This window comes from Protopterus annectens, chromosome 6.part0 (genome assembly GCF_019279795.1).
Source record: "Protopterus annectens isolate FY-2018-M chromosome 6.part0, PAN1.0, whole genome shotgun sequence".
Lineage (NCBI taxonomy): Eukaryota > Metazoa > Chordata > Ceratodontiformes > Protopteridae > Protopterus > Protopterus annectens.
Genome location: NC_056737.1, coordinates 469,517,339 through 469,533,435, shown reverse-complemented (window position 1 = coordinate 469,533,435; position 16,097 = coordinate 469,517,339). Strand labels below are relative to the sequence as shown.

Here is a 16,097-nt window from a genome sequence, read left to right as displayed (position 1 = left end):
ACTTTGATTGCATACCCCAGCAGTTTCAGCAAACAGTCATTTATGATCAGTGTACTACCCCAGTAAGTAAATGTAAACAAAATAAATTGTTCCAACAAAGTGACCAAAACCAGTCTAGAGCTGTAATGTAAGGAGTGTTCCCCTTCTTCCCAGCATGCAGTAGTCTTAAAACTGATTTTTAAAAGACCAGAGGGTGTAGACAGTACAGACACTGGGTGGATTGTGTGAAATGTGTGGGGAGGAGGGGATTCCCCTAACCCAGAGTTTAAAAAAAATGAATTGCAACTAATTGCTCAAAGCACACAGTTGTAACATTTTTTTTCACTGTAGATTGCATTTTTGTCTGCTTACATATTCAGGATGTCTCAAGTGAAAACACTTACAGGACCAAAGCCACGGTCAGGCATATGCCATATACATCATTGTGTACACTTTTTAAAAATCGCTTATTTTACACAAAGAAATGCCCTAGAATTTAAATTTCTTAAAAACACACATATATTATAGTTTATGCTTTAAGAGTATGAAAGGCCTGGTTGGCTAAATGTGCTTTCTGATTAATCTTATAACGTTAGGACTACTTTGGAGGGGTTATACTTGTTGGGCAGGGGCAACACTCTAGAAGTTGGCATACAATTCCAAAAATCCTGTGCAGGAGTGTTAATAAACACATACCACAACCATTCACAATGCTGTGTGAACATACTTGTGTACAAGTGCACACACACAAACACACACACACACACACACACACACACACACACACACACACACACACACGTTACTTACCATGATCGCACAGCAGACCTCCCCATCCTTCTTCGCAGTTGCACTCCCATTTAGTTTTACAGGTTCCATGCACACAACCTTGATAAGGAATGCACTCATCACAGAATCGTCCTTGCCAGCCATGTCGGCAGCTCCAGGAAAAAAACAGAAAAACTTTATTTTATTTTTTTCTAGTATACCAGTGAAAACCTTTTTAATGGTTAATAAATGAAAAATGTAGACAATAATTTAAAATATGGGAAACAAAAATATATTGCTATCTGTATTTCAATAACAGGATGAGAAAGTAATATCCTATTTAATTCCCTTAGAACAACACTTAAATACTGCTTCTAATTCCGATATTAATGAATGACCAGAAGGCAGCCTGCTGGCAAAGCCAAAAAGGCCTATTAGATATACATACATACAGATACATATATATATATATATATATATATATATATATATATATATATATATATATATATATACTTTTATATACGTACCCCATTTAATTAAAAATACCCAAGGTTGACTGTAAAAATGTTGACTACAAAAGGTCAAAAACATAATAGACTACACAATACTACGCATATACTGGGAAACAGCCTTAGTGCATGGAAAACCTGCATTTAAAAAACAACTGCATCCCTCACCCCCTGCTAACTATATAAACAAACTTTGAGATCACACAAGACAGAGGGTAAGGGCAAATTTACCAACCCTGGGAATTGTGCAGTCTCACACATCTTTTCATCATCTGCTTAGTTGAACATAAACAGTTGACCACAAAGCTGTCGACCTAACATGTAAGCGACCATTTTACTACTGCCTATACATGCACGCACACACACACACACACACACACACACACACACACACACGTGTATGTGCGCGTGTGTGTGTGTGTGTGTGTGTGTGTGTGTGTGTGTGTGTGTGTGTGTGTGTGTGTGTGTGTGTGTGTGTGCGTGTGTGTGCATGACATCTATGTGCTAGAAACTAGATACTATTGCAGTAAGGAAAGGGAGTAGGGTACCTCTGTGTTCCAACAACTACATGAAGAAAACAAAGGCATTCATGCAGCCCTTTCTCTCAGCAGATAAAAATTACTGAGAGAAATTCTGATTCCCTAAACTCTAGTTGAACATGAAATGGAGTGTTTGGCTTAGAGAAAAACATAAACCTAGGACCTTGGACATTCCATACAGATATCCCTAATTTCTGATGTGGCAACTAAGTTCTTGTTTATAAAGAAAAATCAGTGCAGTCAGGAGTACTTAAATAAAACAGAGTGTGTCATAGGTGAGTTGTCAATGCGGAACAGGAATCTAGTGTAAGACCACAAACTAGCCGAATAACGTGGCAGGAGACAATGGATCAGTCAGAGTGAGTCAAGCAGGCACAGCTGGGAACACAAGGAAATAAGAAAACAAATGAAACACCTGCTGCTTTGAAAAAATAAATTATTTGCTGAATTCCAGGTACATCCACAGCTTTATCCTACCTAAGGAAAACAGACACCTGGTCAGAAAAAAAAACGGACATGTTTGTCATGACCTTTCCACTAGAAGCCCATGTAATCTCAGATCTTGTGTGCTACTGAATGTTATGGGTTACACAGCCTTGGGTTTCAGTAATGATGTCAGACTTGCTTCACCATTGTAGTGAAGAAGTCCAACATGCTGCCATAATGAGCAGCGACTGTATATGATGCCATATAATCACCTACAGAAAAAGCTTTTACTCACTGGTCCACTAACCAAAGCAGGCACTAACCCTGTGTGGGCTGTGCATTCTCCCCATAATATTATGCAACACAGTCCACCCTAATCGAGTTTTTCAACAGATCTTCTTTTTTCAGCTCTCCTAGGACACTCTCTCCCCCTTCTTTACATGTATCTATGTATGTATATATATATGCAGAGATTTAGATAGATTTAAGTGGTAATAATTTTCCTTTGTTTTTTATTTCTTTAATGTACCTACAAAGGTACTTGCTCACTCTTGCTTGCATATTTCCTGATCTGAATGTGTTTTGCTGGCTGTTTCTTGTCTTCTGTTTATATGGGTGAACTATCCCCCTCTTGCTATGTTTCCATTTAGAAAATAATAATAATAATAATAATAATAATAATAATAATAATAATAATAATAATAATAATAAATAAATAGTGTAATGCCATTATTGCCTTTTTAGCAACTTATTTTGAGAAGCATTTCCATGTTTTTCTTTTCTTACCCACATATATCTGCGTAATTACTAGACTTATGGCTCCTAACATGGGACCCACTGCTGCTCTGCATCTGAACCACATGTTCTTCTTTACATTATCCATCCTGTTCCCATTTTAGGAAAAGCTGGCACACTTCATAAAGCTACACACTTAGCTATGTTCAAAGTGACTCTGCTCCCCCCCTCCTCTTGTGAAATAATAATGTGAAAACAAAATTGATCACAGTTCACCTTGATAGTCTAGGTTCCTATTATATACTTGAAGAGGTGTTTCATCAAACGGCTCTTCATCGATCGTTGAATAATGAAACCAAAAACCAATGAACAGTCATATAAGTGATTTCTTTCCCTGGGAAAGAAATCGCTTGGCCACCTCTGTTACTTTGCCATTTTCCCCATTGCAGTGCGATCTCGGAGTTGGTATATTTAGCTGGAGGGGGTGTGGGGGCACAGCCCCCCACGCTGGGGGGTGTGAAGCCCCCCATTTTGTATTGTTCATAGTGATGTGTTTTTTTGTTTAGGGTAAGCGATTTCTTTCCCATGGAAAGAAATTGCTTATATGCACATTCGCTGTTTTGTGTTTTCATGGTTTATGGGTTGATAAAGAGGCGTTTGATGAAACACCTCTTCGAGTATCTAATATAGATCTTATAGTCTACCCTAATTTCCTTTATTCTGCCATGGGATTATCTTCCAGAACAACAATATAACAAAGACAAAAATATGACTATTGTGACCACAGGCATAGACAAGCAGCAAGTATATAGTTAGGTAACAATATTTTATTTTTTGCAGGCGCTCCTAGCAACAGCAAATAATGCAGAACATGTAATACATTACTGTGGTGTGCAATGGAGAATGTGTTGAGTCTTTTCCACTGTATTTGTGTGTGGTACTTTAAAACTAAACAGTAGACTTGCTGCAGCATATACTACCAACATTAGCAGTCTAATAATGAAACAACGATTCTTGGAAGAGGAGCATAGACAGAGGTAGTGTCCATGACAGACAACAGCTCAAATAAAACCTTTTTAAATAAAAGGAAGTCCTGACTACACTCTGGTCAGCACGCACCCTGATAAATTCATCTCCTTTTCATGTCAAAGAACCCAGTAGCCTGACCCTCACCAGTAAATCTAATCCTGACCTATATCCACCTGCCTTATTTACTCCTCAGATCATGTGTACTCTGACAGTGCTAAATAATGAAGAATTACTAGGCAGGACTTTGCTGTCCTGCAACCATTCTCAGAGGATGACAAACTTCACTGGAAAAAAATACACTAAATAAACATTTTATAACATAACTCTTATGTGAAACTTCTGTTAGACAATTCTGAACTTCTGTGTTATGCTCTTAAAAATGATGCAGCATGTTTCAATAAAAGCACCACTGTGCAGTATAGTAAACATTCTGAAGTACACGTTTTATTCCTGTCTTAGTTTTGACTATGTTGTTGCTAGGAAATTACTTGTCTGCAGATGTTTTATTCTGAAGGAGAAAGCAATCATGGGCAAACAGATGGAATACAATTCAGAAGCTCTCAGAAAGTCTAGTCACATTTGGAACTCCCTGCTGTAAGCCCTTCAGTTGCATTTAACTCGTACCTTCTTTCCTGTTGTAAGATGCTAAATTCTAGCCTTTGAAACTAAATTACAAATGTTTTTTAAATGTGAGGTTTACTAGAAATGAATTAGTGCTCCTTTCAATACACCTTTCAATTCCTTCTCATGTTCACAAATCTCCTCAGCTTGTTTTGCTTGCTTTAAATACATTGTCGTGAAGGTGAATCAGGCTTTGCATCGTAGTGATAATTGATATTTTCTTAATGAATATGATGCTGAACAACAGCTGTTTGGAAATAGTTGGAAATAGTTACAAAAACCCATAAATAACAGCCACACAGAGGGAAAAAACCTTTACAATAGTTAACACTCATTATGCAGTATCAGTAATGTTAAAATATTGTAGTAATATTCATCTTCCCTGCCGTGACATTTTCTGAAATGCTAAGAAGTCCACAGTACTGTGCTATACCACACAGTTTGCATACATGTTCAGACATGCAAACTTATATAATGCAAAGGCAGATAGACAAATACAAAGACTCACTCACACAGTTTAACACAGAGGTATTACTGCACTCCCACATACATAAATACCGCCTCCCCCACACACACACACACACACACACACACACACACACACACACACACACACACACACACACACACACACATATGCACAAATGTGCACACTATGCATATTTATGGGTCTACACAGAAAGTTAATGCAAACACTATATAGATTCCCAAAAGGAAATATGGCAGTTCTGATCTCTGCATTAAGGGTTACTTTTTTAACTAAACAACAGTCATCTCTAATATATGTTTATTAAAAAGCTGGTTTTAAAACCCTCATAAGTACTGAAGGCTAATCTATATTTAATAACAACACATTTTTCTAACAAATAATTGTTCTTGTTTCCTGTTCTCAAACACAGAAATGTACTGCATTTTTCCTGGGACATACCCAGTGAGTATCAGATTTTCCTTTGAATTACATTGTGCATATAACACTTATCTGCCCAGTTTACTACTGCATGCTAATCCTAACTTAAGATGATTCAAACTGCGGACATTGTAAACCAGCAATGTCCATACTTATCAGTTACAGCCACTTGACTATGTAAACTTCAAACGTCCAAATTAAATTAAAAAAATCACCACAGTAAAGTATTCTAACTTCTTTTACAGAAATGCACATTAATCCTGTAAAGCTAAACTAATGACAGTTGAACTTGCACATATTAACAGGGTAAGCTATTCTCATCCACAGACAGCCCCCATATGCTGCAAACATAGCCTCATTGTTGACTGTGTACACCTTAGGTGTCTGATTGTTGTGAAAGTAATAGCTATGGACAGAGTAATTTACTTCAAGTTTGTTTCACACAGATCTAGTAACCCATGTATTCCAACCTATTTCATATTAAGGCATGCTACTCCTGAACAACCAAACTACTTAAACTGACCAAACAACAAAAAAGATAATTTACTTTCATCCACAGACACCTTCCACACCCAGCAGTTATAGTCACTTTGTTGTGTACACTTCATTTGAATGTGGTTAAAATTACCTCTCAAACTTTAAGAACAACAATTAGGACAAGACCAAAAATAATAAGGAATAAAGGCCTAGAACTAAGGTCAGACTTTAAGTATTACAGTTATATACTTAAAGTTACTACAATAGACATTTTGCATTAGCATGCATTTTCTGAAGTACACAAAGTCTAAAAATCAAATATCTGTCATTATTTAGTGACTGCAATCCTTAGCAATTTGCTAGAAACCATCATTTGACGAGGAACAGATCAAAATGAGGCAAATTCAGGGACACTGCAAAATAGGGACAGTTTCAACTTTCTTTCACGCAAACAGTATCAAAGCTTATTTTACTAATACTCACTAGTCCTGTAAATCTAGAATGCAATCTGAGCCAACAACAACAGTCTAAGTTGATTTCATCTAAAGCAAGCCCCTTCCCCATTTAGTGAATGCAATCTTAAATGATTTGGCAGAAAACCACACATTTTGTGAGGCACAAACCAACAATATGAAACAAAAGTAGGGAGATTATGCAAAATCACGAACAGTTTCAACTTGGTTACACACATACAGCACAGAGACAGTAAACATTCCAGTTTATTTCATACAAATGCTCATTAGTTCTGTAACGCCTAACTGTATGCTGGGCAAACAGCAAGAAGGGTAATTTGCAACCCAAACTAATAGGCAAAGACAGGGATATTCTGCAAAATCAGAGGCAAACAACAAGAAGGGTAACCTGCAGCCCAAACTAATAGGCGAAGACAAGGATCTGCTGCAAAATCAGGGGCAAACAACAAGAAGGGTAAGCTGCAGCCCAAACTAATAGGAAAGATAAGGATCTGCTGCAAAATCAGGGGCAAACAACAAGAAGGGTAAGCTGCAGCCTAAACTAATAGGCAAAAACAAGGATCTGATGCAAATCAGGGGCAAACAACATGAAGGGTAAGCTGCAGTCCAAACTAATAGGCAAAGACAAGGATCTGCTGCAAAATCAGGGGCAAACAACAAGAAGGGTAAACTGCTCCAAAAAAATAACAGGCAAAGACAAGGATATTCTGCAAAATCAGGGACAGTTTCAAATTTGTTTACACAATGATTGATCAGAGAGTAAATATTTATTCCAATTTATTTCACAGAAGTGCACATCAGCTTTAATGTCAGACTTTAAACAGTGTAAGAAAAAAGGGCAAGATGCTTTCATGGGCAGTACAGCCCCCCCCACACACACACACACACAAACAAACAAACACCAAATCTGGTTGCTTTCCGGTGCACTAAAAAAGGTAAATATTCCAGTTTACTTCACACAAATGCAAGTTACCTTTTAATTCCAGACTTTAAACCGAGCAAACAAAGAGGGCAAGCTGTTTTCATCCACAGCACAGCTATTCTCATCAGTATGGTTGCCTCCCAGCATATTACAAATAGAGAATAAACATCACAGTTTATTTTTTATAAATGCACATTAGCTTACAATGCTAGAATTTAAACTGAGAAAATGAAGGGAGCAGGTTTCTTTCATATGCAGCAAAGCTATCCAGCCCCTGCACACACACGCGCAGACACACACACAAACACACACTTATATATTTATATACACACACACACACACACACACACACACACACACACACACACACACACACACACACACACTTACTTTCATCTGCAGCACAGCTTGCCCAACACCAAAAAAGAAAGAATAACTATTCCAAATTATTTCACAGAAATGACCACTAATCCTTAAAGCCAGGCTTTAAACTGTGCAAGTGAGCATAACACAAGTGCTAAAGATAGCCCTAACCATTATTTTACACTATATCTAACCCTGAACCTGACCTAACCTCAGCCCTAAGTGAACTCTTTCCTTGTCAGTACTCAGACTGAAACTTCACTCCTAACCCAGATCTAAATTCTTACCATACAGCTGCTGACATGTAAAAGTACTGACAACTACATGTGATCGACTGACATTTAAATCAGAATAACTTAGAACCAAATGACGCTGCATTATATTACTCAAACGGATTAATCCAAAACTAACATCTAACCAAACAGCACTGCTCTAAAATGCAACATTCACACAAATTAATTCAAAATAACATTTAACCAAATGGCACTGAATTGAAAGGCCGTACTTCCATGCACTAATTCAGAGTAACATTTAACCATAAGGCACTGCATTAAAATACAGCACTCACAAGAATTAAATTTGACCAAAATCATTCAAACAGCTGTCAGCTAAACTGACTGGAATCAAGCAGACTGATTCCCATTAATAGCCATGCAATTTGAACCACTGCATAGTTTTCATGGGGCTGTAAGAAATTCTATGGGAAACCAAGCAGCTTTAAAAGCAGCATGCATAAGCTGCTTGGGCCGGTTATTGTGCCTGTGGAACAGCTATTCTCTTTCTCATCATTCTCCTTTTAACACCTTATATCTCCACACTACTCATATTAGCCACATTGACAACTGCTAGATTGCTGGCCCTAGGACATACAGTTGTGCAAGCTAAATGTGAGCCAGCTGGAAGAATAGTGCAAATCTTACCGAAATGAGAAACTGTCCCCTTAATATAGGAGCTGATGTCGAACCATAACTAATAATGCACTTCTGATACCTAGGTAACTGTAAAATATGTAAATATATGCGCGCGCACACACACACACACACACACACACACACACACACACACACTCATGTATGCATGTGTGTGTGCGTGTGTGTGTGCGTGTGTGCGTCTGTATGCCTGCGTTAGTGCGTGTGTGTGACTTATTTTATTCTGCTCTTACTAAAATAATGACAAAAGTGGCTTAAAGAACTTAGGAGCAAGCTGAGGGCTCACCACATTTTTCTGTATTCTTGAGCAAGCAGGAGAATAAGCCCCTTTTTAAGGAGTACAGCAAGAAGAGATCCCTCATAATTCATGGCAACATTATGTACATAACTGGGTCATGTCAATGGAAAGCCTTGCTAATGTCTTAAACTTTACTATAGGAAAGGTCAGGAAGACCCCTGGGTACAACTGGAAGTTAAAAAAACAGTAAGCCTTTGAAGAATGGTCTTACAGGCTGATAATTCTAAAGACTGAAATGATGCTTTATTACAACTACACCTAAATGCTACTATGTACTACAAGTTCCAAGAAGCAGTATTTCACAACTACACCTAAATGCTACTATGTACTACAAGTTCCAAGAAGCAGTATTTCCATTACTTACATGCAGCCTCCTGGAGTGTTGCAATACCCATTGGTTGGATGACAGCTGCTTGCACAAATAGCTGCAAAAGACAAGATCATTTAACACTGATGTAATGACATTAATTCTTCAAACGCTATAAAAGTCTGCAGGCACATGTTAGAATGTTCTGTGAACGCAACTATAATGTATAAAGTCATAAAGTGTGTTAATGAACAAGACAACTTGTGATGTTATGAGGTACTGGTGACTAACAGTATAATGTGGTGACTTATGAATTCTCTTTCTTAAGTCATGGCTGTTCTCTTACTGGTACACACATGGACAGGAAACTACATGGCATGAAAATCAGAATGCACATTTCAAATGAGTTTCCCACTCACAACATAATATTACAGACTAAATCTACTTTGCATCTTTAAGTAATGCAACACAAGTTTATAAACAAGTTATTTTAACATGACGGCTGGTAGTACCACATTCAATAATTAGCTGATTCTAACTTGCTGCCCAAGAAACAGGACTTAGTGACATCTTTCAGGAAGGTGTCCTTTCTAAATTTCTGGAAACTTATGCTGGGATGTCAAGTTTAAAAAAAGAGAGAGAGAAAGAGAGAGAGGCAGAGAGAGAACTGTTCTAGTCTGGCTACAAAAACACAAAACAGAATGGTTAAAATCTTGGCACAGTGCATACCGTTTACTGTTGCAGTAACAGCTGAAGAGGTGGACAGCACTAACACCAAGTATTATGTCAATGCAGTCGCCACAGCAATTCTCTGGTCAGCAATGGGAACTCATCTGCTTTGTAGGACACTTCTCATAGCTTCCCTAAGAAATGTCAGCACATTTTCTCAGGTTCAGAAGCCCTTTAATGCTTACAGCTGTCTGACTGTACCAATGTGACATGATGACACATAAGCACCCAAAAATTCGTATGTCTGATGTACTGCTAACATTTCTGTAGCTGTAATGGTCAGAACATACATACGTAGTTATGCTGCAAGTCTCAGCCTTGATGCTGTAAGTCTCAGCCTTGCCTCCTCTGAAACATTATTCTCGACACGTACTCCTTCATCTCTCTTGAAACTCTCAGAAGCGCTCAGGTCCCTAAAGCTATCCAACAGCCTAGTCCATACAAGAACCTATTCTTTAATAAAGTTGATCAAGCTGCCTTATTACCTGCAGTCTCATATTGTTTCATGTTTCTTTAGAACCAGCCATATAAACAGATGTTCAGTCTTATAAAACTTACATATCACCCCCCCCCCCCCCCCAGTGTTTCTATAGGACAAGGAAAAAACATTTTCTGTTTTAAATTCACATAAGACCTCCATTACGTCTATTATCCTTTTTTGGTGGACTTTCTATAAACTCTTTCTGTTTTGCCTGTTTATCCTTTGTAGCTAGTGGACCAAAGGAATACTACATATTTCATGGGCACAGGGGTGGAGCCAGGCATACTCAGTGTACTCAAGTACATTTTTTTCTGAGCATCTCTTGGAAACCTCATCAATCAAAAATCACAAAATGTTTAAAACTGTCTAATCCAATATTTATAGTACAGATATATATAAAGAGTGACGGTCTTGAAGTAATACACCTCTAAAAATAGCTTTTTAGGAATACAAATAACTGTTGGAAACAACATGTCTACTTCTTATCTGACAAGGGGAACATTTTCAGAGTTGAGTGCATTTTTAAAATAATAGGTGAGTGGTGGGGCAACACCATTAGGTTTGAGTACAAAATGTTGACTTGTGGCTGAATGTTTTTTGACTTCTCCAAAGTCTGACAGTACCATTTTCAGGAAAAATAAATGGATGTGCAGACAATCCACATTTACTTTCTTTAAAACTGTATGATCTCAAATGTGGAATAATTATATAGTGGGACATGGGATGATACACAAAGGCTTCCCTCCCTACTGTACACACAGTTTACTTGCAGGATATGAGCTGCTAAATGGCTAAAATGGCTTGATTCATTCAGTCACCATCTGCATAATGTGTGCCTCTCAGCAAGTCAATTATCACTGTGTCTGAGACAACCCTGAAAGAGGCACTTTTGTCTAGTTGTCTTGTATGGCAAATAAATGCCCACATAAACAGACAGGCCTTAAATTCTGATCTGAAAACCTTTACTGGAGAGTTTGTGTGCACCCTACAAGACACAGTTCCAGACAGTAGCTGTACAGATGTTATGACCTCGGTCTAGCTATCTCTAGATGTCTGCTGGTTTAAATATAGTACAGGTTGTGGTGACAGCTGGCAGCCTGAGTTTGACTTTGTATGTCCAGTGATATGTACTAGATAGAAAAGCGTAGATTTCAGCACAGTCCACTTTTTTGAGAGTCATGTCCTAATTATCCAGTGTTCACAAAGAAAACCAATATATATATATATATATATATATATATATATATACACACACACATACACACACACATATATGCACACATGTATTTATATTTTTTTCAGTTGTCTACAATGACTTTAAGAAAAATATATGTTGCACTTCTATCAATGAAAAAGTAGCTTCAGACAAAAATGATTTTGTTATGTGCAGTTATATCATGTATTCTATACTAAAAAATTGCTTAAAACTGTGTAACCTAAATGAATGCCAACCGGAAGACCAATGGAAATTTTACTGAAATGAGAAAACCTCCCTTTAGCACTGGAGCTGATGTTGAACCCTGTAATGCAGGAGATATATAATGGCCGTGAGAAAGAAAAACTCTCAGCATATCTTGGATCCCTAAAGAATTTGGTTGAGAAAAAAATATACTTATAGTGTTTTGTTTTTGTAAAGTACAAGATGATGTTCTATAAACTTATCTAGACACACTAAGCATTATACAAATCATTTTCAGTATCTATATTATAAATGTATAGCACATTGTAAAAAGACAGCTAATGAATATTAGTATTAGTCTGCAATATGGCATTTTAGCATAGTTTTTTTAGCTTTCATTACTTGTGCCTGCTACAATTTACTGTTGCATGTATGTTTCAGGTGAATAACCTTATTTTTTCAGGGTAAAAGTAATGCTAGTTACTCTCTATATGCCTCTGTATTTAATTCTTTTGACTGGCTGGGAATTCCTGTTCTCCACGTTGTGAGCTAATCAGACACAGACTGATCATATTCATAAGCCTGAGCTTATCACTTACTTATTTTTATTTACTGGGAGGCATGCTTGACACAACATGATTCCCATCCAGTACAAGAAAGAATACAGCTCACATCAGGTATAAGTACAAGCAAAATCCACATAAAATGAGCACAGTTCAATGTAGGGAAATACATGTTGCAGCATGGCTAGAAAAAATCACAGCCTCATTCCCCAGTCATGAGGAGGGGTTCTGTTTCACTTCCCTCACAGGCACCATACACACAGGAACATATAATCATTTTGTGTAAAAAAAATACAGGTCACCACTACTCTAAGGGGTGCAATAACTATTAGAAGGGCTGCAGAAGAAGTACAGGAGTCATACTAAAGCCACAAGCATACATACATACGAAACCATACAAAACATGCAGACTGGACAGCATGCCAAGGACACAAGTTAATAGCGCTGTAGAACATAATGAAAGACGTACCTCCCTGGACTACATGAAAAGAGACATAGAGGAGCTCTCTGATTATGTAGCCCAGGCTGGTATGACCCTGACCCTGAGCAGCATCTTGCCCTCACCAAGAATGATGCCACAATACAAAGACAAGATGATCAGCTTTAATAATTGGCTCAAGTACTGGTGTCATTCTAAGGGGATCCAATGTCTGTCTGCCTGGGATGACATGTTGGACAAGCCACGCTGCTTCGCAAGGGACGGCTTGCACCTGTCACCACTGGGCTTCCGGATATTGGCTAAGGCTCTTGCCACCCCCATAGTGCCTTTTTTAGGCAAGGCTCAAAAGACAAACCCACCTCCTTAGAAAACAAAAATGGAAAAAAATTAAGGGAAATGCTGCTCAACGCCAGAAGTCTAAATCTCAAGATGCAGGCACTTGATGCACTCCTCAGCATGGAGAACATCGACATCTGTGCAGTAACTGAAACCTGGTTCAAGGCTCCTGAGAGCACCCCAGCACTACCAGGCTATACCTCGTATCATGCTTTTCGGCCCCAAAACCCGGGCCGAACCACAAAGGGAGGGGGAGTGTACATATTTATCAAGGACACCCACACCTCCAGGTTAGTAGTAACATGAAGCATCGGAGACCATACAGGTGCAACTAACCATTGGCAAAACTGCTATACAACTGGTAGCATGTTACAGACCACCCTCTCAATCTCAGGAAACCCACTCAGCCTTCCTGAAGACATTGGAGGATATGAATGTATCACAAAATACCATCATACTGGGAGACTTCAACTACCCTAACATATATTGGGTACATTATTCTAGCCCTAACACCCTAGCCCAAAGGTTCCTAGAATTCATAAATTCAAATGCACTGGAACAACTAGTCACCTCTCCCACTAGGGGAGATAATATACTAGACCTGATCATCACAAACATGGGGACAAAATGCTCCACACTGGAGGTATACCCCTCACTAGTGAGATCTGACCACAAACTAATCACCCTGGATATACATATCCCACCTCCACCCCCAGCACAAAAGACCACAGTGAAAAACTTCTCAAAAGCAGACTTCACTCTTCTTAAGACTGAGATGGTATCCTTTAAGCCCACTGGGCCAGTGGATACCACATCCCACAATGCTGAATCCTTCGCAAATGCTTTCTATGGACATCTCCAAGAATGCATGGATCATGCAATCCCAAATAAATCCAAGTCCCTCTCCACCAAAGGCAAGCGTCCTGTCTGGTGGACCTCAGCCATAAACAAATTGTATAACAAAAGAAGGAAGCTACTGCACGACAGAGCAAAATCCCATAAAGGGAAGACATCTCTGATCAACACTAGCAGAAAACTACATTCTCTCATAAAAACATCCAAGGCCAACTTTGAGAGAAAAATCGCTAAGGACACTAAAGATAACCACAAAGCCTTCTTCAGCTATGTTAGAAACCTGGGCGGAAACCCTCAGATATGCTCAGAGTTAGTTAACAACAACAAAAAATACACTGAACCCACAGATATTGCCAACATTCTGGCTGACAGGTTCAGTGCAAATTTCTCCCCTCCCTCACCTCCAAAAGAAGAAATACTTATCCCAGCTGAATGTAATCTCCCTGTCATCTCAGATGTCCAGGTGAGAGCCACCCTCAGCAAACCTAAAAACACAGCATTAATGGGACCTGACGGTATCCCGGGTTGCGTGCTACGTGAACTCCAAGAGGAGCTAAACCCGCACATAAAAATGCTATTTAACCTTAGCCTTACTACAGGATATGTACCTGAACACTGGCATACAGCAACAGTGGTCCCGCTCCACAAAGGGGGTACCTCTACAGACCCTGGGAACTACCGCCCCATAAGCTTAACCAGCCTGGTCTGCAAAGCTATGGAAAGAATCATTATGGAACTCATAAACAGAGACATTGGGGACCTACAGACACTTGACCCCACCCAGTTCGGCTTTGTAAAGGGCAGATCCTGCCTTTTGAACCTGGTTGACTTTTTCAAAACAGTCACTAGAGCCATTGATGAGGGCAAAGCAGTCCATACAGCCTACCTGGACTTGGCTAAGGCCTTCGACACAATACCCCACTCAGGCATCATAGATAAGCTCAACAGCTTAAATGTAAACCTTTATGTCACTAAATGGGTTGCAAACTGGCTAAAGGACAGAACCTATAAAGTTAAAATTGCTGGAGCAATGTCAGACTCATAGCCAGTCACAAGTGGTGTCCCACAGGGATCTGCCCTGGGACCCCTCTTGTTCGGCATTTATTTCTCAGATGTTAAAGCAAACATGGGAGGGTTGTGGCTGACAAAGTTCGCAGATGACTGCAAACTAGGCGCCATAGTCGATACACCAGCGGACGCATACATCTTACAAAAAGGCCTCACAGAAACGGACAACTGGTGCCGGAGTCATGGCCTTAAACTAAATGCCAAAAAATGTATAGTCATCCCCTTTGGGAAAAACAAAGAACCCACAAATTATCACATAGACAGCAACCCACTGAGTACGGAAAAAGTAATCAGAGACCTAGGGACCCAAGTCGACAGCGACCTCTCATTTGACACCCACGTTGCCAAAGTGGTTAGAAAAACATTCTACCTTGCACACCTTATCATGAAGGGATTCACATCCAGATCCAAGGATGTTATTGTACCCCTATACTCCTCCCTCATCAGACCCATGATTTTGTACAATGCCCCATTTGGTATGTACCTCACCCGGCATTTGCAACAGCTGGAGAGACTAGAAAATTACCTCACCAAGAGAATCAAGGGTCTCCAACATATGTCTTATTCTACCAGACTAAAGAAACTCCAGCTCTATTCAGTAGCATACCGCCTGCTCAGAGGTGATCTCTGCCTGACGTACAAGGCCATGTCCAATCAGGAACTGATGGACATGCTCCACCTCAAAAAATCCAAATCCATCAGAACCACGAGAGCTAAAGACTTAAACCTCGGCACAAGTATGAATAGGACATGCTGGCGGGATAGATTCATAACCCAGAGGCTTCCCATGCTCTGGAACAAGATCCCAGTTCATGTTAGGCAGAGCCCCTCACTGACTCTCTTCAAGAGAAATCTTGATGAGTGGATGGGAGATCGTAAATTTACCCCAGGGGCCACATCTGTGTCACTACTAGACAGGGGCACAGTAAACTAATTCTATTA

At 39.2% G+C, this 16,097-nt stretch overlaps 1 protein-coding gene across 3 annotated transcripts in view; it reads right to left on the bottom strand.

Moving 5' to 3' along the window:
• The window catches only part of DLL4 (delta like canonical Notch ligand 4), a 169,629-nt gene that overhangs the window by 111,939 nt on the left and 41,593 nt on the right, over positions 1-16,097 (bottom strand). For all 3 annotated transcript variants that reach the window (XM_044074199.1, XM_044074201.1, XM_044074202.1), the window contains exons 5-6: positions 9,343-9,403; positions 790-920 (exon numbers count right to left, since the gene is read on the bottom strand). In XM_044074199.1, coding sequence (XP_043930134.1) covers positions 790-920; positions 9,343-9,403 — 192 coding nt within the window. The remainder of the gene's footprint in view (positions 1-789; positions 921-9,342; positions 9,404-16,097) is intronic.